The sequence below is a fragment of the Balaenoptera acutorostrata genome, chromosome 14 (assembly GCF_949987535.1).
Source record: "Balaenoptera acutorostrata chromosome 14, mBalAcu1.1, whole genome shotgun sequence".
In the NCBI taxonomy this organism is placed as follows: domain Eukaryota; kingdom Metazoa; phylum Chordata; class Mammalia; order Artiodactyla; family Balaenopteridae; genus Balaenoptera; species Balaenoptera acutorostrata.
The window spans coordinates 55044204-55069530 of record NC_080077.1 but is presented as its reverse complement, the minus strand read 5'-3'; the positions used below and the strand labels follow the sequence as shown (position 1 = coordinate 55069530).

The following is a 25327-nucleotide window of genomic DNA, read 5'->3' as shown; positions in this document are numbered from 1 at the left end:
CAATATTTGAGTCTTCCCACTCCTAAACTGAGTACATAACAAAATGTATGTATTTCAAAATTTTCAAAACTACTTTTTTTTAAAAATGTTTTTATTGGAGTATAATTGCTTTACAATGGTGTGTTAGTTTCTGCTTTATAACGAAGTGAATCAGGTATACATATACATATATCCCCCTATCTCCTCCCTCTTGCGTCTCCCTCCCTCCCACCCTCCCTATCCCACCCTTCTAGCTGGTCACAAAGCACCGAGTTGATCTCCCTGTGCTATGCGGCTGCTTCCCACTAGCTACCTATTTTACATTTGGGAGTGTATATATGTCCATATATACACTACCACTCTCTCACTTTGTCCCAGCTTACCCTTCCCCCTCCCCGTGTCCTCAAGTCCATTTTCTAGTAGGTCTGTGTCTTTATTCCCGTCTTGCCCCTAGGTTCTTCATGAGCATTTTTTTTTTTTTTCAAAACTACTTTTTGATTTCGAGTTGAAACTCAAAAATTGTTTGGAGAAAAAAAAAGGTGAGAAGACAGAGAATTCAGGGCCTAGGGAGTTTCACAGAAGGAAAGTGGGGAGCCGGTACTTGGAGATGCCACTCTGAGGCCCCCAGGCACTCTCGCACACACATTCTCTTCCTTCCCTCCTGGTGGAATGGAGGAGACGTCCCTCCTTATCTGAAGGCCAGTCACTCCACCAGGGCTTGAGATCCCCTCACCTTCTCAAGAACTCGGCTCCTATGGTGGTTCCCTTCCTTCTGGAACCAACCCATCGACACACCAAAACAATCTGGTTTCTCCCACCTTAATAACATGCCACTGGACTTCTCAAAAGACTGGGTACACATGGTTCTCCATTCCCTCTTCTCTCATACCTTCTCCCTGATCCTGAACTCATGGCCATGAAAGCTATGGAAGGCTCCATTTGTAAATGTCTTATAAAATTAAAACCTAATTTTTTGGATTGATTTGCTTTTTTAGCACAGCTATACAAGTTATTCTACAGGAAGAAAACGACAAATTTGAAAAGCAGTCTGGAGAAGGAGGAAGAGAGTGTGAAGTATAAACCACAGCTGTTAAAAGTCAGAGATGTTCAGTTAACCTATGGGGGATTATTTTTTCTAAAAAAATTTTTTCATCAATTAAAATGTAAGCCTTTCAGATTACAGCATTAATAGAAGATTGTTGCAATTAGGAAAATAAGGCAATACAAAATAATATATGAGAGCAAAGCTAATCCCCCAATCCCTCAATAACACCCACCCATAAGAAAACAATACTTAAGTCTTTTTCAACTTACAATGGGGCTACATCCTGATAAACCCATCATAAGTTGAAAATATCTAAGTCAAAATGCATTTAATACACCTAACCCACCGAACATCATAGCTTAGCCTGACCTACCTTAAATGTGCTCAGAGCACTTACATTAGCCTACACTTGGGCAAAATCGTCCAACACAAAGCCTATTTTATAATAAAGTACTGAATAACTCATGTAATTTATTGACTACTGTACTGAAAGTGGAAAACAGAATGGTTGTAAGTGTATCAGTCGTTTACCCCCTTGATCACACGGCTGCCTGGGAGCTGAGGCTCAATGCCGCTGCCCAGCATCACGAGAAAGTATCTCACTGCACGTTGCTAGCCCAGGAAAAGCTCAAAATTCAAAATTCGAAGTACAGTTTTAACTGAATGTGTATCTCTTTCACACCATCATATAGCTGAACCATCATAAGTCGAACCTTCGTAAGCCGGGGACCGTCTATATATGAACACCATCTACACCCTCTCTCCTCTTTCTCAGTATACCCTGTTCAGCCACCACTGCTCACTGCAAGTGTTCTTGTCAAGATCATCAATGAACCCACCTTGTCAAATTCAAGAACTCCTCTTTCTTCCTTATTGACCAACCGAACACACTCAGTGTCGCCTGCCACTCCCTCCTTTTCATACACCGTTCTTGGCTTGCTGGTCTACCCGGCCTGCGGTTTGCTGGTTTTCCTTGCATCTCTCTGGCTGCTTCTTCTCCAGCTCTTTGCTGGCTCTTCCTCTTCCAACTAACCCCTAGATGTGGGGCTCCTCAGAGCTCAGCCTTGAGCCTTCTCCACTCTTACATGTTCCTCCATGTGACTCTGTTCCTGCCCCTGGATTTAAATAGCACACTCATGCTGAAGATGCCCACATTTATCACTCCAACCCTTAGACCATAAGACCCAAATATCTAACTCCATACTTGACATCATTGCCTGGATGAATATGTAACAGGCACCACAAACTTGACAGGTCCAAAACATTTTTCCTCTCAAACCCATCCTCCCCAACCCACTGCTGACAACTTGATACATGATACCAGCTACTCAGATTCAAAATCTCAGAGTCATCCTTGATGTGTCCCTTCCCCTCTCCCCTGCACGTTCAATCCCTTACTCTATCCTGCTGACTCTACCTCCCAGGTGTATTCCAAACACACTTTTCCCCATGTCCAAAGGCTACACTTTAATCCAGGCCACCTTATCTCTTACCTGGTCTGTTGTTACAGATGTATATCAGCTCTCTCCACGTCCACACCTTGCCCTTTAAATCTATTCTCCACAAACGGACGATGGTTTTCTTAAATCAGAACATGTCACTTTCCAGTAAAGACCCTGTAGGGACTCCCACCACACTTGGGATCCCAAACAAGCTCCTAATATGGCCACAAAACCCTGCCATCCCCCCCACCCATCCCCCATCCTCCTCCATTCACCATTCCCCAGTCTTCTCTCCGGTCCTCTCTGAAGCCAAGCGCTTTGTACTCGGGGCCTTTGCTCTAACCTGCTGGGCTCTTCTTCCCTCATTTTCACATGGTTGGTTCCCTCTTAGCTTTTAAGTTTCCACTTAAATGAAATCTCAAGGGAACTTTTGTTGACGACTGGCCCAATTCACACTGGGCCCCTCTGTCATTCCCAGCAACAGTCATTGTTTACTTCATTCACAGCCCTTGTTCCAACTTGTAATGTTCACATTTATTTTCTGTTCACTTGCTTTTGCCCATATTCCTCATAAGAGCAAAGACCACGTCTCTCTAGGTCACTGCTACATTCCCAGTGTTTAGCCCAACGCTTGGCACAAGTACATTTTTAATACGTACAGGGACTGCATAAATGCAGTGGTTCTTCCCCATCCCACCTCTACCAATCAATGCAGACCAAGAATTTCTGATGCAAGGTGAGGAGGAGGAGGAGACCAGCTGGCAGTCGTAAATGAACTTGAACAAGGTGTCAAAGTCTAGATGGGTGAGTGGAGGCAGCTCTGGCAATGCCCCGTAACACTCGCCTGTCCTTCCTATCTCTGAAGATTCTGAGCAACGTATCAAAGTCGGTGCTTCCAACACAGCCAGACCTGCACATTCTCAAACACACCAGCCACAGTTTAGAGCATTTATACTTTTCTCTAATCTCTTCCAAATATTTACATTAGCTATATTCACATTAAATTTTACAGTTGAACTAGACATATCCTTTGCAAAACACACAGAAGCGGAGGGTCCAGATGTAGGCAGCATGTATATAATGATTTTTACTTGCACCCTCGACGGTTTTCTGTTTGAGATTCACTTTCAGAATTCCCCACTACCTTAACTGGGATCAAAGAGTATATTCTGTTAAAAACATGTCTGTATGCAGATTAATATTCATGTTTATACACATATGCATACAAACGAAGGCAGCTGGAGGCAAGGAGGACACAAGGCATCATCCATCACTTAGCAGACTTGAGTAGCAGATGATTTTTAAATGCATAAGAATCTGGGCTGCCTTTATCAATACAGCCTGAGTAGATGATTTACAGTTCTTTCTTTTGAGACATTAACCAAGGTCAATGATGAAGCTTTCTCTACAGTCTTAATAAAACCACAATGTCTTACGTTGATTTCTACATGGAGACCTAGAACTACCGACCTCAGGGCGCTTGGCTGCTGAGTTGTGGCAGCCTGATCAGGGGGTGGGCACAGCTGCTCAGGTGCTCAAGAGCACTGCAGAACCGGAGACCTGGCTCACGCACCGGTTATGCCACCGTGTGACTTGGGGCAACTCATCTAACTTCCCTACACCATAGGCTCCTCATCCAGAAAACTGAGATCACAAGAGTATAGCTCTCCAGGGATGGTTCTTCTCTAAAGCAATGAGATAACGCAGAGAACCCTGGCATGGAGGCTGGCATATTATGTGTACACACCCATGCTATGTTTTCAAGCACCAGCTGAATATCCCCTCTCCCTGTGTTTTGCTTTTGACTGAGTTCCCAAGGGCAGGAACAAGAAGAGGCATCTATGCAGGAGCTGGGACTTGGCTGAATACTCAAAGATGTGTAGCGTTTCAGAGAACGAAGTAAAGAAGACAAGCAGTGCCAGCGCGGAGCACAGAGGAAGGAGAGCCAGGCAGAGGCGGGTCTGGGAATGGTGGTCAAGGGTCGTTTAGGAGCTGAGCCTGGGTGGTGTGCAGTGTTTGGGGTGGGGACTCAGGGTGGTGAGGCGGTACCTTTGTGGGCTGGATGAAGGATGGCACCAAGAGTTGGTAGAGGAGCTCACACTTGACACTGACAATGACCAGGAGCCTGCGTGTGTCCCTGCTTAACACCCTCATGATGCCTTCCACTTCGCGATACTGCACCATCACGCTTATCATTGTTACAACATTTCTAATCTACTCCTTACATTGAGTCAGCATTGGGAGTGCACAGCGAAGGATCAAGTCTGCTTCACTAAACCCATGTCAGGGCACACTTGATCCACATCAAAAGATTATACTTAGGGAAAAATTTCCTCCCTTCTTCACAGACCAGTGATAGGCCAGAAATGGCTTTTCCTCCAGGGAGGTAACGGACTATCCACAGGGCTTGATGTTCCTGCCATCATCCACTGACCATCCGTGCAGCTCCAGGCAAAGGCAGAAGGCAGGGAGGAAACTGTGTGGCAGGTAAAGAGCCCACACTATGGTCTCTTCTCTCCTTTTGCCGTAAAGGTCGAGCAGAACAGGAAGCCAAAGAACACTTGTCTAGCTGGCAACCTAACATAAAATGCACCCTGGGGCTAGCAGTGATATTGTCACAGAAAAGCCGGAGAAAGATAAGCCCCAACTCTCTCCTGCTGAGCCTTCTCAACGCAGAGGAAATCTGAACAATTATCAGATTTCTAGACACCCTCCCGATTCTATTAACTCTTTGTCTAACTTCACCGATGAAGAAGGCAGCAATCTGCAGACAGACACTGGAATGGATACCCCTCTCGAAGAAAAAGCCATAGAGCAGGTCTCCTGCTCTGGGCACTGAGGTTGCTTTCCAGGCTCACTGCATAAGAAGCAAACATCTCGGGCTAGAGTTTCCAAAATAAATCTGTGAATATTCTTCTGATTTTGAATCAGAGGCAACCGAGTGCCAGAATCAGCATTACTGCCAACCCCTGAATAATATCTTGGGGGAAGTCCAGCAAAGATGACAAAAGCAAAAACATAAATACTTAAGATGTTACTTCTGAACATACTTTAAATGGAGTTTCAAGTTGCCACGTGGTGACCAACATTTAAGACTTAATTAAAGCCCCTCTGTATATTTTAATACATTAAAACATAAATGTATAAATGTTTATGTGTATGATATATATGACATAAATAAATGGATAATGCAATGAGGACCTCCATTAAAATGCAGCAAGGAGACTGGAAGTGAATATTTAAATAAATCATAACAATATTTATAAGTCATTAAAAATGAATTTATGGGCCCTTCTTGCCTCTCCTTTCACAGAGAGAGTATTTTTATTATTTAATAGGTCCCATAAAATTCTACAAAGTACTCACTAGATCTTTACCTGATGTAGAAACATACTTTTAGAGGTAAGGAAGCTTAGGGATTTAGAGGCTTTTAGGCTAATTTGTTTATTTTAAAGGTGGAAAAAACAAAAACGAAAACCAAATCCTAACCGAGGATAGAGAGAGCAAATAACTTATCCTCATAACAAAATGCACAGGATTAGCACAGCTCTGGAGTTCTGTGTTCTAGTCTTGGCTCTGTCAATTATTGATGGTGTGACCTTTGTTAAAACACTGAGCAGACTGAGCTTTAGTTTCCTCATCTTTAAAATGAGAGGGTTCAAACAGACGAACCCTAATGTATGTGCAATTTGTCCAGAGCCCAAAACCATTAGTGGAAAAACATACCATCTGGAAAAAAGCAAGAGGCGGCTATGAAATTCGGGAGCTAACACCTGCCCAAAGGCTGATTCGTGCCATGCTTCCATTCCAAAAAGCAGGCTCTTGAGGCTGGCCTGTGTCCTCTGCAGGGAAAGGGCTGGGGGGGGGGGGGGTGGTGGTTGGGAGTTGGTACCCCAGGCAGGAAGATGACTCCAGCACAGAACAAAACACCTGGAGAGCCATCTGGACACTGCTTACCTGGCCTCCTCATCATGTCAGAGATAGCCTCTCAGTTCATCTTGATTTTAATGCTCAGATAGTCTCATATACTCTTGCATCACTTCTGCTAAAGTCAGGACAAGCGTTCAGGACCAGCGAATACTCATGTCCTAGAGGCGATATTAAATGTCCTTCTTCTTGGGACAGGAGAGCCTCTTTACAGGGTGCTTCTGTCTTTGTAGTGTGTGACTTCTACTGTTCACAATGATAATATTTGAAAATTCAACTTTTTTGGAGTCTTAGTTTTTCCAATGGGAAACCGAGATTTAGAAACCTGGCCACCAGGTGGCGTTTGGATTCCTTGGTTTCAGGGTCCCCACCAAGTTTTTGCTGAGGGCCTGTTTTGCTTTGTGTGGCAGATTGCTAGTTGTCCGCCAATATCCATTCGCATTTCCTTGATAATAAGGCCCTAATTTTTAGCTGGTACATTTTTTCTGGGAATAAAACTACATCTAATTTGTAGTTGCTAGTATACGGGTTTTGCCATTCAGAGAACATGTTCTCAGAACATTAATTAGTGTTTTAATACTCATTAACTCCTGTGCTGAGTGCATGGCATCAGCACTACATCTCTAAACCTCCTTCTGCCAAGTGTGGCCACGTGAGTACGTTTTCGCCAATAAAGTGAAAGCATACATAATACACGTCACCTCTGGCAAACAGGGCAAACATCCGCCCTTCCCTCTTCTTCCCCATTGCTGCCTTCATGCTGGCTGGAAAGTGGATATAAAATGGCTGGAACCCCTGCAGCCTTCTAGGACCATGAAGTGATGGCGGGAACGTAACCCATGTATGGATAAAGCAGCAAGAGAGAAGGAGCTTGGATTTCTTACACCTTAGACACCAAGTTGTTCCTGGACTGATTTCCCCTGCACTTCTTTTAAGTGAGAGGGAAAAATAAACATCTCTTTCCTTTAAGCCATGGTTATTTTTGACTTTTTCTCCTGTTGCTCACAGGAGAAATCTAATCTAATCTGAATAACACACCTTGAGATTCAGACTCATTTCTAAAAACAGAAATAATTATTAAAATGGCAAAAGATAAGCACCATTAGCACATACTATTCATAGATGACAACTACACTACTGATTCAGTACTAATAAGAGGGGAGTGACTTTCTACTTTGTTTTTATAGGATAATGAAATAGAACTTTCTTTTTCCCAGGATAGTTTTCTAGCAAGGAGCTGGAGCTAGTTGTTAGCTGTGAGTAATCTGAAATCTACTGACCTCAGTATCAGCAAAGCTCAGCAACCCGCAGCTTTTATGGATTTCAAAAGCCATGACTCTTGGAAAAATTTAAACAAAAATTGAATATACTTAAGTGGGCACTATTTAAGTGCCTCAAGCTGTTTTCCACCTTGCAACAAGGAAGCCCGCAGGAGGCTCAAGGAATCTCCCCAGGCCTATCGTTATGGGGATTTGGTTGCTCAATTCTCAAGGCCACCTTGTGATTTTTACTGTAAGTGGGTTACATATTCTCAGGTTGCTGCAAAGCAATGTCCTTTTTCAAAACATGGAAGAGGATTTATTTATGGTATGGAAACTGCACCAACCACGCACTTGGGCCCCATAACCTATTTCTCTGTTATAAGATAGCAAGAAAACCAAGACTCTTTCTTATCATCTTTTACAGTCAAATTATTTTAACACAGCTGCTATCTAAAGAGGAAACAGATACAAACATATGCCCTCTGAATATGAATATTATGCTATCAAGCTAGGATGGCTGGGCGACAAAGAGAATTCTAAAGAAAGGCAGGAATCTGTTTATGCAAGAATATGTCACTGTGAAGCGTACTATAAAAAATAACATGGGGCTTCCCTGGTGGCGCAGTGGTTGAGAGTCTGCCTGCTAGTGCAGGGGACGCGGGTTCGAGCCCTGGTCTGGGAGGATCCCACGTGCCGCGGAGCAGCTGGGCCCGTGAGCCACAGCTACTGAGCCTGCGCGTCTGGAGCCTGTGCCCCGCAACGGGAGGGGCCGCGATAGTGAAGGGCCCGCGCACCGCGATGAAGAGCGGTCCCCGCACCGCGATGAAGAGTGGCCCCCACTTGCCGTGGCCGGAGAGGGCCCTCGCACGAACCGAAGACCCAACACAGCCAAAAATAAATAAATAAATAAATAAAGTAGCTATTAAAAAAATAAATAAATAAATAAAAAATAAAAAATAAATTTACCATCTAAAAAAAAAAAAAAAAAAAAATAACATGAAAGCTTAGGCACAAAATCGTCAAGAACAGCTGATTCAGTTTAAGGCCATTTCCTAATCATATGTAAGCACTGTATCCTCTCAAAACGTTCTTTTTGAAAACATTCCCCCATTCACTCTTCACTAACACGTTCTGAAGATTTCTGACCTATTCCTAACTGTGAGAACACAGCGCTACAGAAAAACATTACTGTTAGTTCAATAGTCAGCTCACCAAGGGTGTGGATGAGTCAAACATTGCACATGCCATGCACTCAGCACAGAAGTTAATGAGTATTAAAACACTAATTAACGTTCTGAGAACATGTTCTCTGAATGGCAAAGCCCATATACTAGCAACTACAAATTCGATATCGCCAAGGTTAGAGAAAAATCTAGAGAAAAAAAATGCCACTCCTTCTACCCCAAGGCATCTTGGTAAACCCAAAGAATCATCTAATTTTAGCATTTCTGGTCGGCTACAATGCAGACTGCCTTTGGGATGTTCTTGATGTCTCACATGCATTACCGCAGGTAAACCTCAGAAGGTAAAATTCCTCAGTTTAAGAGGACAGGAATCAAGATACTAAAATCTGTGTTAAATACTTATAATTCTTACTATTTCTGTACTCTACTGCCTTAGGTTTGCTATCGCCCCATAAAACTGAATCTTCCTTCTAATGTATTCTTTTATAAAATGTGGAAACTGTGGTTAAGGGAGTTGATTCAGAGTACACTGTTCTTTTTCAGGTCTGTAAATTTTGTCTTTCATTCTGGGAGGAGAAAATCCAATCTCTCAGCTGGCTGAACAGAAATGAGACAATGAGAAACCAAAAACTGCATTTCTGCTACACTACATCCTTTGTCATGCCACGTTCAACCACAGTGCAAACACTATTCCATCCACAAAAGACAGCTGCCAAAGGCAACCCTACCTGCATAGGATGTTGAGGGCATGATTCCTTTCTTCTCGAACTTCCTGTGAAATTATGAAAATACTGCTACAAAAGGCAGAGGCAGTCTCTGAATGAAGGGTTGTGGTAAAACTCTTCAGGAGTCCCAGTAAGGACCTGGGAATTACGGAAGCAGCCATCCCTCAAAGCCCTGCCCAGTTTCCACCTCTCCTGTGAAGACTCCCTCCACGACCCTGACCGGGACATGGCCGTGCTGATGGAAGCTTTCACCTTTCCCTTGATCACTGGGATAACATCCTTGGGGGTGTCTGACCTTTCAGATCTCTGTGTCTCAACTTTCCAGACTGACTATAAATTTCCCAGGGACAGTGCCTCTGTCTGGAACGTCTCTGTATTCAAACAGTACCGCCTGGCACTGCATGTCACATCATAAATATTTGTTGACAGACTAAATTTCTCTATTCCTTCGCTTCTGTTTAAAATGAAACACATTACTGATTATAAACGTAGACAGATTTTTCAGGTAAATCACTTATCACCAAACCTGTGTTATTAATGTAATTTCTAATGCTCAGTATTTCAATTTCTTTTTAAAGACACGGGCACAGATGTTCTAACCAATATTATGTGGTCATGTCATTCACAATAAAAGGAGGAAAAAGATCAGTCAATTGCAGATTTGATAAACCTATCCAAAACTAAATTCTTATGTGTACCCCAGATCGCAAGAGAAACAGTTTTTCCAGGATCAGATTTTCAAAATTGTATTTCCGATACAGATCAATTTTCTACCCACAGCTGTAGTCAGGACTGGATAAAGACTACACAGACGGTAGCTCTGTTCTGTGTCCGTCAGCAATCTAGAGCACTCCCACCCCCTACCCCGCCACCATTCAAGATGCTCTGGGTCCTGAATGAAAGAACAGCCCTCTGTGGCTTATTTAGCCATGCGTTTCTTTGACCCTCCTCTTTTTCCCTCCTTGGCTTGGTCCACCTGACCAGCTATACCACCAGGTAGATGTTCATGCCTGTGACCACCATTAATTGCACTGCCTTACCATGCAGGGTAATCTGTGCTACAGTATTTGCCTCAAAACGATAATGTGCCTCACAGAATGTGAGAAGGAATGACGACTAGCCCTGGGGATTTTATTTTAAAATCACATACGGAATAAATATAAACACCAGAGTCAAGTGAAATCAAAAGCAGCATTACCCTGAAGTAACTGAAAACAAAAACAGTATCTTTTTTTTTTCCTCCCCAAAATGCTGTGGTTTCTATTACATACTATAAGGAATTTTGCCGTTCATGCACAAATCCCGCTCTCGGGTCTGCTTTTACAGTTTGGTCATTGTTGGCAACACCACTGACAGCCTGATCAAATTGTGAGCACATATGTCACGCTCACATTTCCTGTCAAAGCTCAGCTGTGTACACCTGAGCTAAACCACTGCAAAGTGGATTTTAAGTCGACGGTGTTGTGACATCACGGTACATTCCAAAGGCACCTTTACACAAAGAAAGAATTCTATTTAAATAACTCAGTGCAATATGTGTGATGTATATAATCAACCGATTAAAATCTTCTCTTGCCATTATACTAGAGAGGCTATACTCTGCCCCCAGGCATACCTCCTTAAGATCTGTAAAACCAATGTGTTCTGTCCAGTTACTCAGTTACTATATCCTTAAATATTTACCATGAATCTTTTAATCTTTTTTTCCTCCTATTGCAGCAGTACAAATAAAAGGTTGTAAGCATTTCAGTAGCTCAACGTCAGAGAACTGGAGAGCAAGACACAGAGGAGTTCAGTGAGTTTTCCAACGGCATAGCAACTGGCATCACCCAAGCACGCTTCCTCCCCAGTTTAATCTGGAAATTTCAGGCTGCTATGCACACGGCTGAGGGGTTTCTACTCCACACAAGCACGTGCTCAACTGTAAAGTTTTATCTTTTCATTTATAAATGAAAACAATACATATTAGGTTGTAACTAGTTTCTTGGTGTATCATCTGTGAAGAACAGAAAAAAACAGCTACCTGATAGGAAGAACAACTCCACCATCCTCACTGAGAAATAAAAGTCACTTCCCTAGAAGAGGCTGCCTCCCTGGAAGCTGTCATGATTACAGGTCCCCCTCCCTGCCCCAAACTCCAAAGGTAATTACTCACTTTGGCAGGAATTGTGGGAAGCAGAAAAAAATGAGAATAATGTTTTTTGAAAATATACCCCTGAGGGGCTGCACAGTAGAGATGAGAAGAAGATGGGGGGTGGGATGGGGGTTGTCTCTCATGGGCAACTCTGCCCAGTCCTAGGGCAGCCAAGGCTGTACCCTTGAGGGCAGAAGGCAGGGACAGTCACTGGTTGCTGCCTGGGCGTCCTTTGCATTACTGATGGGAGAGGCAGTGGCGTGCATCACTCACACACACACACACACACATATACGCCTGATGATGCCCAGGCAAGACTAGAAGTAGTCCCTGAGAAGGCCAAATGTTACAGCTGATAGGGACATATTTTTTACACGTGGAGAAAACGGAAAACAGCAAAGAATGACAGCCTACGAGTGATTTTAAAAGTCTAATGCAGGACTATGGTGAATTAACGAACCATATAAGCACCAGACAGGGGCTACTGGCCCCTAAAAGATACCTCTACAGGCAATGGCTCACCCTGAAAATGAAAGAAGCCAAAATAGCTATGGAAAACTAAAAGTCTGCTGAATTTATTTCTAACACTGATTATATTCTATGTGCCAGACACTTAATATGGGCATACCTTGGAGGTATTGCAGGTTCAGTTCCAGACCACCACAATAAACCAAGTATCAGAATAAAGCCAGTCACATGAATTTTCTGGTTTCCCAGTGCAAAGAAAAGTTACATTTGCGCTATACTGTAGTCTATTCAGTGTGCAACAGCATGAAGTCTAAAAAAACAATGTACATATCTTAAAGAACACTTTATTGCTGGAAAATGCTAACCATCACCTGAGCCTTCAGTGAGTCATAATCTTTTTGGCAATAGTAACATCAAAGATCACTGATCACAGATCACAACGAATTTAATAATAAAAATGAAAAAGTTTGAAATTTTGCAAGAATTACCAAAATACGACACAGAGACATGAAGTGGACAAACGCTGTTGGAAGAACGGCACCAACACAGATTTGCTCGACACAGGGTTGCCACAAACCTTCAATCTGTTAAAAAACACAGTATCTGCAAAGTGCAATAAAGCGAAGCACAATAAAACAAGGTATGCCTGTATATATCATCTCATATAATCCCGCAGGAAGGCTGCAAAATACGCACTCTGTTTTACAGCTGAAAAAATTGTGGCAGAAAAGTTAAATGATTCACCCAGTGTCACCCAAGAAGGACATGTAGATTTCAGGCCCGACAGAGCTTCAAGACAAAGCCCCTGTATGTCTACTGAGAACACTCTGATTTTATAAATACGATTTATACAGACTAAGGAGCAGAAAACTTTGTCTTAGAGGGCCAAATACTAAGTGCTTTAGCCTTTGTGGGCCAGGCAGTCTCTGCTGCACAGTTAAAGCACTAAGGCACCCACAGACACCATGTGAACAAACAGGTGTGCCTGCTCTCCAATAAAACCGGAGGCCAGTATGTGGACCTCTGATATAGAAGAGGGGTTGGCAAACTGCAGCCCGCAGCCAGATCCAGTCTGCCATTGGTTTTGTAAACAAAGTTTTATTTACCTGGAAAAAGCCTGGACCCGCCTAAGAGGCAAGAGACCACTGTTCCGGGGTGTGCGAGGAGAGGGGATTCAGAGCACCGCCTAAACGAGCTCCAGAGACGGGCGCGAGCTGCGGCTATCAGCGCGGACCCCAGAGACGGGCATGAGACGCTAAGGCTGCTGCTGCCGCCACCAAGAAGCCTGTGTGCGAGCACAGGTCACTATCCACACCTCCCCTCCCGGGAGTCTGTGCAGCCCACCACGGCCAGGGTCCCGTGATCCAGGGACAACTTCCCTGGGAGAACACACAGCGCGCCTCAAGCTGTTGCAACGTTACATCGGCCTCTGCCGCCGCAGGCTCGCCCCACACACCGTACCCCTCCCTCTCCCCGGCCTGAGTGAGCCAGAGCCCCCTAATCAGCTGCTCCTTTAACCCCATCTTGTCTGGGTGGGAACAGATGCCCTCAGGTGACCTACACGCAGAGGTGGGGCCAATCCAAAGCCAAACCCCAGGAGCTGTGCGAACAAAGAAGAGAAGAGGGAAATCTCTCCCAGCAGCCTCAGGAGCAGCGGATTAAATGTCCACAATCAACTTGATGTACCTGCATCTGTGGAATACCTGAATAGACAACGAATCATCCCAAATTGAGGAGGTGGACTTTGGGAGAAACGATATATACATATTTTTCCCTTTTCTCGTTTTGTGAGTGCGTATGTGTATGCTTCTGTGTGTGATTTTGTCTGTATAGCTTTGCTTTTACCATTTGTCCTAGGGTTCTGTTTTTTTTTTTTTTTAGTATAGTTTTTAGTGCTTGTTATCATTGGTGGATTTGTTTTTTGGTTTGCTTCCTCTCTTCTTTCTTTCTTTTTTTATTACTTTTTAATTTTTAAAATTTTTAATAATTACTTTTTATTTTAATAACATTATTTTATTTTTTTCTATCTTTCTTTCTTTTTTCTCCCTTTTCTTCCGAACTGTGTGGCTGCCAGGGTCTTGGTGCTCTGGCTGAGTCTCAGGCCTGTGCCTCTGAGGTGGGAGAGCCGAGTTCAGGACATTGGTCCAACAGAGACCTCCCGGCTCCACGTAATATCAAATGGCGAAAACTCTCCCAGAGATCTCCATCTCAACGCTAAGACCCAGCTCCACTCAACGACCAGCAAGCTACAGCGCTGGACACCCTATACCAAACAACTAGCAAGACAGGAACACAACCCCACCCATTAGGAGAGAGGCTGCCTAAAATCATAATAACGTCACAGACATCCCAAAACACACCACCGGATGTGAACCTGTCCACCAGAAAGAAAAGATCCAGCCTCATCCTCCAGAACACAGGCACCAGTCCCCTCCACCAGGAAGCCTACACAACCCACTGAACCAACCTCAGCCACTGGGGGAAGATGCCAAAAACAACGGGAACTACAAACCTGCAGCCTGCGAAAAGGAGACCCCAAACACAGTAAGTTAAGCAAAAGGAGAAGACAGAGAAACACACAGCAGATGAAGGAGCAAGGTAAAAACCCAGCAGACCTAACAAAGGAAGAGGAAATAGGCAGTCTACCTGAAAAAGAATTCAGAGTAATGATAGTAAAGATGATCCAAAATCTTGGAAACAGAATGGAGAAAATACAAGAAACGTTTAACAAGGACATAGAAGAACTAAAGAACAAACAAACAATGATGAACAACACAATAAATGAAATTAAAAATTCTCTACAAGGAACCAATAGCAGAATAACTGAGGCAGAAGAACGGATAAGTGACCTGGAAGATAAAATAGTGGAAAGAACTACTGCAGAGCAAAATACAGAAAAAAGAACGAAAAGAATTGAGGAAAGTCTCAGAGACTTCTGGGACAACATTAAATGCACCAACATTCGAATTACAGGGGTCCCAGAAGAAGAAGAGAAAAAGAAAAGGACTGAGAAAATATTTGAAGAGACTTTAGTTGAAAACTTCCCTAACATGGGTAACGAAATAGTCAATCAAGTCCAGGAAGCGCAGAGTCCCATACAGGATAAATCCAAGGAGAAACATGCCAAGACACATATTAATCAAACTATCAAAAATTAAATACAAAGAATAAATATTAAAAGCAACAAGGGAAAAACAACAAATAACATACAAGGGAATCCCCATAAGGTTAACAGGTGATCTTTCAGCAGAAACTGTGCAAGCCAGAAGGGAGTGGCAGGACATATTTAAAGTGATGAAAGGGCAGAACCTACAACCAAGATTACTCTACCCAGCAAGGATCTCATTCAGATTTGACGGAGAAATTAAAAGCTTTACAGACAAGCAAAAGCTAAGAGAATTCAGCCCCACCAAACCAGCTTTACAACAAATGCTAAAGGAACTTCTCTAGGCAGGAAACACAAGAGAAGGAAAAGACCTACAATAACAAACCCAAAACGATTAAGAAAATGGTAACAGGAACATACATATCAATAACTACCTTAAATGTAAATAGATTAAATGCTCGCACCAAAAGACATAGACTGGTTGAATGGATACAAAAACAAGACCCATACATACCCCATACGTTGTCTACAAGAGACCCATTTCAGACCTAGGGACACATACAGACTGAAAGTGAGGGGATGGAAGAAGATATTCCATGCAAATGGAAATCAAAAGAAAGCTGGAGTACCAATTCTCATATCCCACAAAATAGACTTTAAAATAAAGACTATTACAAGAGAAAAAGAAGGACACTACATAATGATCAAGGGATCAATCCAAGAAGAAGATACAACAATTGTAAATATTTATGCACCCAACATAGGAGCACCTCAATACATAAGGCAAATGCTAACAGCCATAAAAAGGGAAATTGACAGTAACACAATCAGAGTAGGGGACTTTAACACCCCACTTTCACCAATGGACAGATCATCTGAAATGAAAATAAATAAGGAAACACAAGCTTTAAATGACACATTAAAAAAGATGGACTTAATTGATATTTATAGGACATTCTATCCAAAAACAACAGAATACACTTTTTTCTCAAGTGCTCATGGAACATTCTCCAGGATAGATCATATCTTGGGTCACAAATCAAGCCTTGGTAAATTTAAGAAAACTTAAATCACATCAAGTATCTCTTCTGACCACAACACTATGAGACTAGGTATCAATTACAGGAAAAAACTGTAAAAAATACAAACACATGGAGGCTAAACAACACACTATTTAATAACCAAGAGATCTCTGAAGAAATCAAAGAGGAATCAAAAAATACCTAGAAACAAATGACAATGAAAACACGATGACCCAAAACCTATGGGATGCAGCAAAAGCAGTTCTAAGAGGGAAGTTTATAGCAATACAATCCTACCTCAAAAAACAAGAAATATCTCAAATAAACAACCTAATCTTACACCTAAAGCAGTTAGAGAAAGAAGAACAAAAAAACCCCAAAGTTAGAAGAAGGAAAGAAATCATAAAGATCAGATCAGAAATGAAGGAAACAATAGCAATGATCAATAAAACTAAAAGCTGGTTCTTTGAGAAAATAAACAACATTGATAAACCATTAGCCAGACTCATCAAGAAAAAAAGGGAGAAGACTCAAATCAATAGAATTAGAAATGAAAAAGAAGAAGTAAAACAACTGACACTGCAGAAATACACAGGATCATGAGAGATTACTACAAGCAACTCTATGCCAATAAAACGGACAACCTGGAAGAAATGGACAAATTCTTAGAAAAGCACAATCTTCTAAAACTGAACCAGGAAGAAATAGAAAATATAAACAGACCAATCACAAGCAGTGATATTGAGACTGTGATTAAAAATCTTCCAACAAACAAAAGGCCAGCACCAGCTGGATCACAGGCGAATTCTATCAAACACTTAGAGAAGAGCTAACACCTATCCTTCTCAAACTCTTCCAAAATATAGCAGAGGCAGGAACACTCCCAAACTCATTGTACGAGGCCACCACCACCCTGATACCAAAACCAGAAAAAGATGTCACAAAGAAAGAGAAGTACAGGCCAATATCACTGATGAACATAGATGCAAAAATCCTCAACAAAATACTAGGAAACAGAATCCAACAGCACATTAAAAGGACCATGCACCATGATCAAGTGGGGTTTATCCCAGGAATGCAAGGATTCTTCAATATATGCAAATCAATCAATGTGATACACCATATTAACAAATTCAAGGAGAAAAACCATATGATCATCTCAATAGATGCAGAGAAAGCTTTCGACAAAACTCAACACCCATTTATGATAAAAACCCTCCAGAAAGTAGGCATAGAGGGAACTTTCCTCAACATAATAAAGGCCATATATGACAAACCCACAGACAACATCGTTCTCAACGGTGAAACTCTGAAACCATTTCCACTAAGATCAGGAACAAGACAAGGTAACCCACTCTCAGCATTATTATTCAACATAGGTTTGGAAATTCTAGCCACGGCAATCAGAGAAGAAAAAGAAATAAAAGGAATCCAAATCAGAAAAGAAGTAAAGCTGTCACTGTTTGCAGATGACATGATACTATACATAGAGAATCCTAAAGATGCTACCAGAAAACTACTAGAGCTAATCAATGAATTTGGTAAAGTAGCAGGATACAAAATTAATGCACAGAAATCTCTTGCATTCCTATACAATAATGATGAAAAATCTGAAAGAGAAATTAAGGAAACACTCCCATTAACCACTGCGACAAAAAGACTAAAATACCTAGGAATAAACCTACCTAAGGAGACAAAAGATGTGTATGCAGAAAACTATAAGACACTGATGAAAGAAAACAAAGATGATACAAACAGATGGAGAGATATACCATGTTCTTGGATTGGAAGAATCAACACTGTGAAAATGATTATACTACCCAAAGCAGTCTACAGATTCAATGCAATCCCTATCAAACTATCACTGGCATTTTTCACAGAACTAGAACAAAAAATTTCACAATTTGTATGGAGACACAAAAGACCCTGAAGAGCCAAAGCAATCTTAAGAAAGAAAAACGGAGCTGGAGGAATCAGGCTCCCAGACTTCAGACTATATTACAAAGCTACAGTAATAAAGACAGTATGGTACTGGCACAAAAACAGAAATATAGATCAATGGAACAGGATAGAAAGCCCAGAGATAAACCCCCACACATGTGGTCACCTTATCTTTGATAAAGGAGGCAAGAATATTCAATGGAGAAAAGACAGCCTCTTCAATAAGTGGTGCTGGGAAAACTGGACAGCTACATGTAAAAGAATGAAATTAGAACACTCCCTAACACCATACACAAAAATTAACTCAAAATGGATTAAAGACCTAAATGTAAGGCCAGACACTACCAAACTCTTAGAGGAAAACATAGGCAGAACACTCTATGACATAAATCACAGCAAGATCCTTTTTGACCCACCTCCTAGAGAAATGGAAATAAAAACAAAAATAAATAAATGGGACCTAATGAAACTTAAAAGCTTTTGCACAGCAAAGGAAACCATAAACAAGACGAAAAGACAACCCTCAGAATGGGAGAAAGTATTTGCAAATGAAGCAACTGACAAAGGATTAATCTCCAAAATTTACAAGCAGCTCATGCAGCTTAATATCAAAAAAACAAACAACCCTATCCAAAAATGGGCATACGTAAATAGACATTTCTCCAAAGAAGATATACAGAATGCGAACTAACACATGAAAGACTGCTCAACATCACTTATCATTAGAGAAATGCAAATCAAAACTACAGTGAGGTATCACCTCACAGCAGTCAGAATGGCCATCATCAAAAAATCTACAAACAATAAATGCTGGAGAGGGTGTGGAGAAAAGGGAACCCTCTTGCACTGTTGGTGGGAATGTAAATTGATACAGCCACTATGGAGAACAGTATGGAGGGTCCTTAAAAAACTAAAAATAGAACTACCATATGACCCAGCAATCCCACTCCTGGGCATATACCCTGAGAAAACCATAATTCAAAAAGAGTCATGTACCACAATGTTCATTGCAGCTCTATTTACAATAGCCAGGACATGGAAGCAACCTAAGTGTCCATCGACAGGTGAATGGATAAAGAAGATGTGGCACATATATACAATGGAATATTACTCAGCCATAAAAAGAAACGAAATTGAGTTATTCGTAGTGAGGTGGAAGGACGTAGAGTCTGTCATACAGAGTGAAGTAAGTCAGAAACAGAAAAACAAACAACATGTGCTAACACATATATACGGAATCTAAGAAAAAAAAAGGTTATGAAGAACCTAGGGGCAGGACAGGAATAAAGACGCAGACGTAGAGAATGAACTTGAGGACCTGGGGAGGGGGAAGGGTAAGCTGGGACGAAGTGAGAGAGTGGCACGGACTTATATACACTACCAAATGTAAAATAGATTGCTAGTGGGAAGCAGCCGCATAGCACAGGGAGATCAGCTTGGTGCTTTGTGACCACCTAGAGGGGTGGGATAGGGAGGGTGGGAAGGAAACGAAAGAGGGAGGAGGTATGGGGATGTATGTATATGTATAGCTGATTCACTATGTTATAAAGCAGAAACTAACGCACCAGTGTAAAGCCATTATACTCCAATAAAGATGTTTAAAAAGAAAAACCAAAAATAAATAAATAAAAAGCATAATTCATAAAAAAAGGTTTTATTTATTTTTGAACTAGATCTAGCCCATCGTCTAGACTAATCCTAGACAGGTGAAGGGCAATTCACTAAAGTAAAATGATGCCCTAGTTTCACAGAAACATTCTCGGGGGCATCCGTGCTCCTTTTTCTAACTTTCCTTCGCCAACAACAGTCTGATTGTTAATCTGTGGTCTGTGTGGTGCAGCCCCCTGGTGGGAGAGCCCTGATAAGCACCTGGTGCCTGACAGGTGAGCGCTCACTGCAAAGGCACAGAGTCCTCCTGCATCATCCATTAGTAAGTGATTCGGCTTCTGGGAGACTCAGTACGGTTGGGGCGCTAAGAAAGCAAAAATGGAGATTCTTAACCTGAAAGGATGGTGACCAGAGACTGAACTGGTGGTGCACGACAATGAAACAGTTAATTCATCCATTCTAATATTTTATGGCGTGCTCACCCTGTGCCAGGCAGACATACAGACGAATGTCAGACTGAAAAGGCTGACTCCTAGCACTTGAGTATTTTATGTAGAGCAGATCTATGTTGTTATTTATGACACCACGAGACCCGAGCCAGAAAACAACCCACTTTCAAGCAAGCAGACAAACTGTGTTGCCTTGATCACCCAGACAAGGGACTCTGGCTTCCTGTCAAGAGTAGCAGTTCTGGGAGCAGAACCTTTAAACTCTAGGAGGGCAGGGACCGCGCCTGGCTCAATGCCCGGAAACCGCAGGAGTTCCCCAAATATCTACTGCCCGTATTGTTGTGGATTACCTCCACGGCTCCTGACAAAGCGGGGTGTGCATGGCCTGGCCTGAAAGTCAGATTTTCCTGACTCACATTGTCAGGATCAAATGCTCCATACCTGAACTGTCTGGTAATCGGAAGCATCGATTCCTTTCACAGTCACCTCTCGGAAGACTCTGGGCTCCAGTTCCTCTTTGGTCAGATCACAGTGATAAATGATACCTAGAAGGAAGTGGAAGTCTTAAGTTCAGTCCACAAACTCACTAGATACAAGGGGGGCAAAGATCACAAAGCACAGTCAGCAGTGCCGTGTAAGGTCACTGCAGCAAGAGAGCCCAGAACGGTCAGGCGTGTGGAGTGCCTGACTTCATCATCACCAGTTCACACTTCATCATCACCATCGTGTCTGGCCTTCCTTTTTACAACAGTCACCTGGGTATTCATTTGAGAAGATTCTAATGCATTCCATGACTACGAGAATAGTTAAACCTAACTGCAGAAACTTAACAGGACTTCCCCACGCCAGGTCACTTAGGAGAACAGGTCAAAGACGATGGGAAACTTCATGTAGGGCCATTTTACCTGAGAAGTGATTAAGATGGAAAACTCAAATGACTTGCCCAAAGTCAACAGCCATTCAGGGGTCTCTTGATGGGAACTCTGGGGCGCCTGCTACCTGATACCCACCCATCTGTGGACACACATGTGGACAGCAATCAAGGACCAAAGACAGCCTTTTAGGGTAGCCTTTTGGAGTTGCCTTTAAAATTTTGATTATCCCAGTAATTGTGCACAACACAGATTGAGGAACACACACCACAACATTTTAGCTTATTTTAACCACTAATTAAAATTCCATTTCCTTAATTTAATGCTACTACACTCTAACATTCAAGAACTAAACCAAAGAAACAATAAGTAACACGAATCATTACTGTTTGAAAACAACAACATTGCTATAGTTTATGAAACAGAATTAGTCATCTGGAGTGGCTGGTGTGGAAAGAGCCCTCCCACAGAATACTTTAAACATATGCTGTCAAGTATATGAAAAATCAATTTAGAGATCCTTATACTTGCTGGAAAACCAGAAACTAAGCGGTACTCCCACAGGGCACATTCAAATTGACTGATCATGTGTTAAAATGGCAGCTTGCTTTCTTTTCAACTCCTCTGTGTACGGATGAACTTCACTAACAGCTGAGAAACAGCACCCTGCCCCCCGCTGGCAAAAAGTAATACATTCAGATTCCTTAACAACAGGACTGCCAACCCCTATGAATGTTATCTCACTTCTCATGCTTACAAATCATTTTAAGGTTTATAATAGGGAATATGATTAACATTGACAGTGGGGAGATGTGTAACATGACCGAAGTCCTGGCTTTCTTAGTTTAAGTTATAGTTGGATATTTGTTGGAATATGTCTTTATATATAAAATACTTCCAGACTACACTCTGGGCATACATGCTAAATCACCAGATACACTGAATACTGTACTTGCCCAGATAAACGTAATCTTGAGGGCAAATTGCTATCTTCACACGTATGTTAATTTTTGAAGAGCTTCTTCATTAGTGTACCTGCCCCACTTCATCCAAACACAAAAAGCATCTGAATCCTTGAAAAAAAACTCCAGACCAAACAACAACGACAACAAGAGATTGCAGAACAAGCATGTGCGATATGAGCACTGGACTCACCCTGGCATCACCCTGGCATCACTGTTACCTGGACTACAATGAACGACAAAGGACCCTGGAGCCAGGATCCCCAGCTCTGACCAGTTACCGGGGCAGTGACCCCAGTGAAAGACAATGAGTAGGAAACACAATCTAAATGCCTGTTTATCTAGAAAAGTTGAGACATCAAAGCCTCCAACAGCAGAATGAAATAAGTATAGGACACGGGCTGGCTACTCTTGGGAGAAAGGGTGCCAAGTGCCTGACTTTAATTCTTCTGTTTGGGGCAGAAGTGGCACCTTGGGGGAGGCTGGGTTAAACCTAAAGGTACTGGTACTTAATATATTTGATGGATACTTTCTATTTATAGATCCATCGTGGTCAGTCACACTGTAACATGAATTCCTATAGTCTAATGATGCTTTGTGTCCTGTCTGAATTGGTTTGCTTAAGTACAAGGAGCGGGGAAGGGACTGGAGAAACCATCCTAGAATCATGAATCAGAGAGGACTGGTCAGGTGATCTCTGGGGAATAATTTCAAAGTTTAAGGGCAAAAGAGAACTGAATTATGGAATTCCCTTAAGACCACACGAGGTGTCTGGACTTGAGGAGATGGGTCTCCTGATGAAAACAGTGTTTTAACAAGGCTATTCTAGCAATAGGAAAGAGGCAGGGACAATCAGCTCGAATATTCCTGCTATATATAATCTGAATAAATGTAAGGAGGTGAAAGACATGGGAGTTAGGAGGAAGGGGCAAACCTAGAGTTTGCAAAAGAATCATCAGAGGAATCTGGAAAATCGGATATGCAAAAAGAAGGCAAAAGAACTTTGTGAAGATGACCCATGTAGATACTGTTTCATCCGATTATAGGTTGGGTTTTAAGGTTATTAAAAGAAAAAAAAACACAAACTAAAACAAGTCTCTCAAAAATTGTTTGCACTCCTTGGTTATTTACCCAATGGAGTCAAAAACATGTCCACACAAGAACCTGTACACAGATGTTTACAGCAGCTTTATTAATGACTGCCAAAAGTTGGAAGCAACCAAGATGTCCTTCAGTAGGTGAATGTGTAAATAAACTGCGGGACATCCAAGCAATGGAATATTACTCAGTGCTAAAAAGAAATGAGCCATCAAGCCATGAAACAACCTTAAACTCATATTACTAATTGAAGGAGCCAATCTGAAAAGGCTACATAATCTATGAGTCCACTACGTGACATTCTGGAAAAGGCAAAGCTATGGAGATAGTGAAAAGATCAGTCAGCGGTTGCCAGGGGCTTGGCGGGGGGAAGGGATGAAAAGGGCAGAGCACAGAGGCTTTTAAGGGCGCTGAAAATACTCTGCATGGTATCATAATGATGGATACACGTCATCATACATTTCTCCAAACTCAGAATGTACAGCACCAAGAGTGACTCCTAAGGTAAGTCATGGACTTTGGGCAACTATGATGTGTGCCCATGCAGGTTCATCAGTTGTCACAGGGGATGTACCCTGTAGCAGGGATGCTGATGACGGCGAAGGCAGTGCATGTGTGGGGCAGAGAGTGCACAGGAAATCTCTGTACCAGCCCTTCAGGTTTGCCGTGGACCTAAAACTGCTCTAAAAAAAATAAAGTCTTGAAACAGTTTTATGCCTTTCCCAAAGAGCCTGGGAAAGGTTCTTTGATTTCTTCTCCCTGTCTCTCAGAGCCATGCAACTGGGACGCCTATACTGGATTATTACAACACACGCAAGTCTGGAGTGAGCCTTAGACAACCCTCCAAGGTTTCATGAGTCCAGAATCAGTCGGCTCGACCACTAAGTGGTTTGAGCCACAGGGAATAAGTGCATCGTGCTCCAAACTGCCCTGGCTGCCGCTTTTCTTCCAAGTGCGACTCAAGGTACAAATGGCTTGGCTCAAGACGTGTCTTCACCGTGTACCTCCATGGGAAACAGTCAGCTGGTGTTCACCTGCCAGACGTACCACATGTCCAAAGCAGCTGGCACTGCAGGTATTTTTGGCCCCAGGGCTTTATTTATAATTTAGTGTCTCTGCTGTTTACTGCAGTAGCGGACAGCCAATCTTCGGAGACCAGCGCCAGACAGCCTTTGAGCGGACATGCATGTATGTGGGTGTGGATATGTACACACTGCCATTCCTGCTTTCAAGGAATCTAGTTTAATTATCTGATGGCCATTTTTACATTTGGATAAGAAGGCCTGAGTCTGGAAGCCCCGTTCTCTGGTTTTAGATATCAGATTACATGAAGGAGAGAAAAGAAAAAGCAGGAGGCAAAACGAATAAGAAAAGACGAAGGAGAAGAACAAAGCACTGCAGCGACGAATTAAAGCTTGCTCAGGAGCTGCCTGGCCATACAGAACTAACAACGCACTTCTCTTTCCAAACTTCACGGCCACAGTCACGGATAGTATTTCACTGCTTGGTACAGAACTCATCATTTTATGCTGGGACAATAAGCCCTTTCATCCCTGGCTAATGATGAACTTGTTCCTGAAATAAATGGCCACATGGGGTCACTGAAGGTGGTTTACAGGCCTTTGGGGACTCTGGCTTTTATGAAGAGCAGGTAAGTCAGCCCTGCTCTGTTCTCCTCATTGCCCTTTATCCATTATCACTGTTTAAAGGCTATGAGGTTTTCCAAAGTAAACTTTCTGGAACCAGTGTAAGTTGAGGGAATAAAGTGTGGATCCCGCGGCAGGGGTTGAGAATGGCTATCTGGAGGAAAGCTATTTCTCTTGGTTCCTGTGCACTGGCTGCCACTGTCCCCCAAGCCCCAGGGGAGGAGGGGTGAGGCTCGAGACACCCTGACGTGAGGTTCTTGACCTTTCAGTTCCAGACTCCTGGCCCTGGGCATGGTTTCCACATCTCTGTGAGATCCTCTGAAAGGCACATGGACAAGTAAAGCTTGCTAGGTGTTCCAGATGTACCATCAGTCCTACGTACAGAGCATCATTCTTTTGGTTTTAATAACCCTGACGGCAACCTGTCACGACGATAAGATTCCTTAAAGACTGCCGG

The 25327-nt window shown here is 42.5% G+C and overlaps 1 protein-coding gene across 2 annotated transcripts in view; it reads right to left on the bottom strand.

The window, feature by feature from the left end:
* The window catches only part of PREP (prolyl endopeptidase), a 140439-nt gene that overhangs the window by 39772 nt on the left and 75340 nt on the right, over positions 1-25327 (bottom strand). For both annotated transcript variants that reach the window (XM_057528035.1, XM_007190640.2), the window contains exon 10: positions 20734-20837. In XM_057528035.1, coding sequence (XP_057384018.1) covers positions 20734-20837 — 104 coding nt within the window. The remainder of the gene's footprint in view (positions 1-20733; positions 20838-25327) is intronic.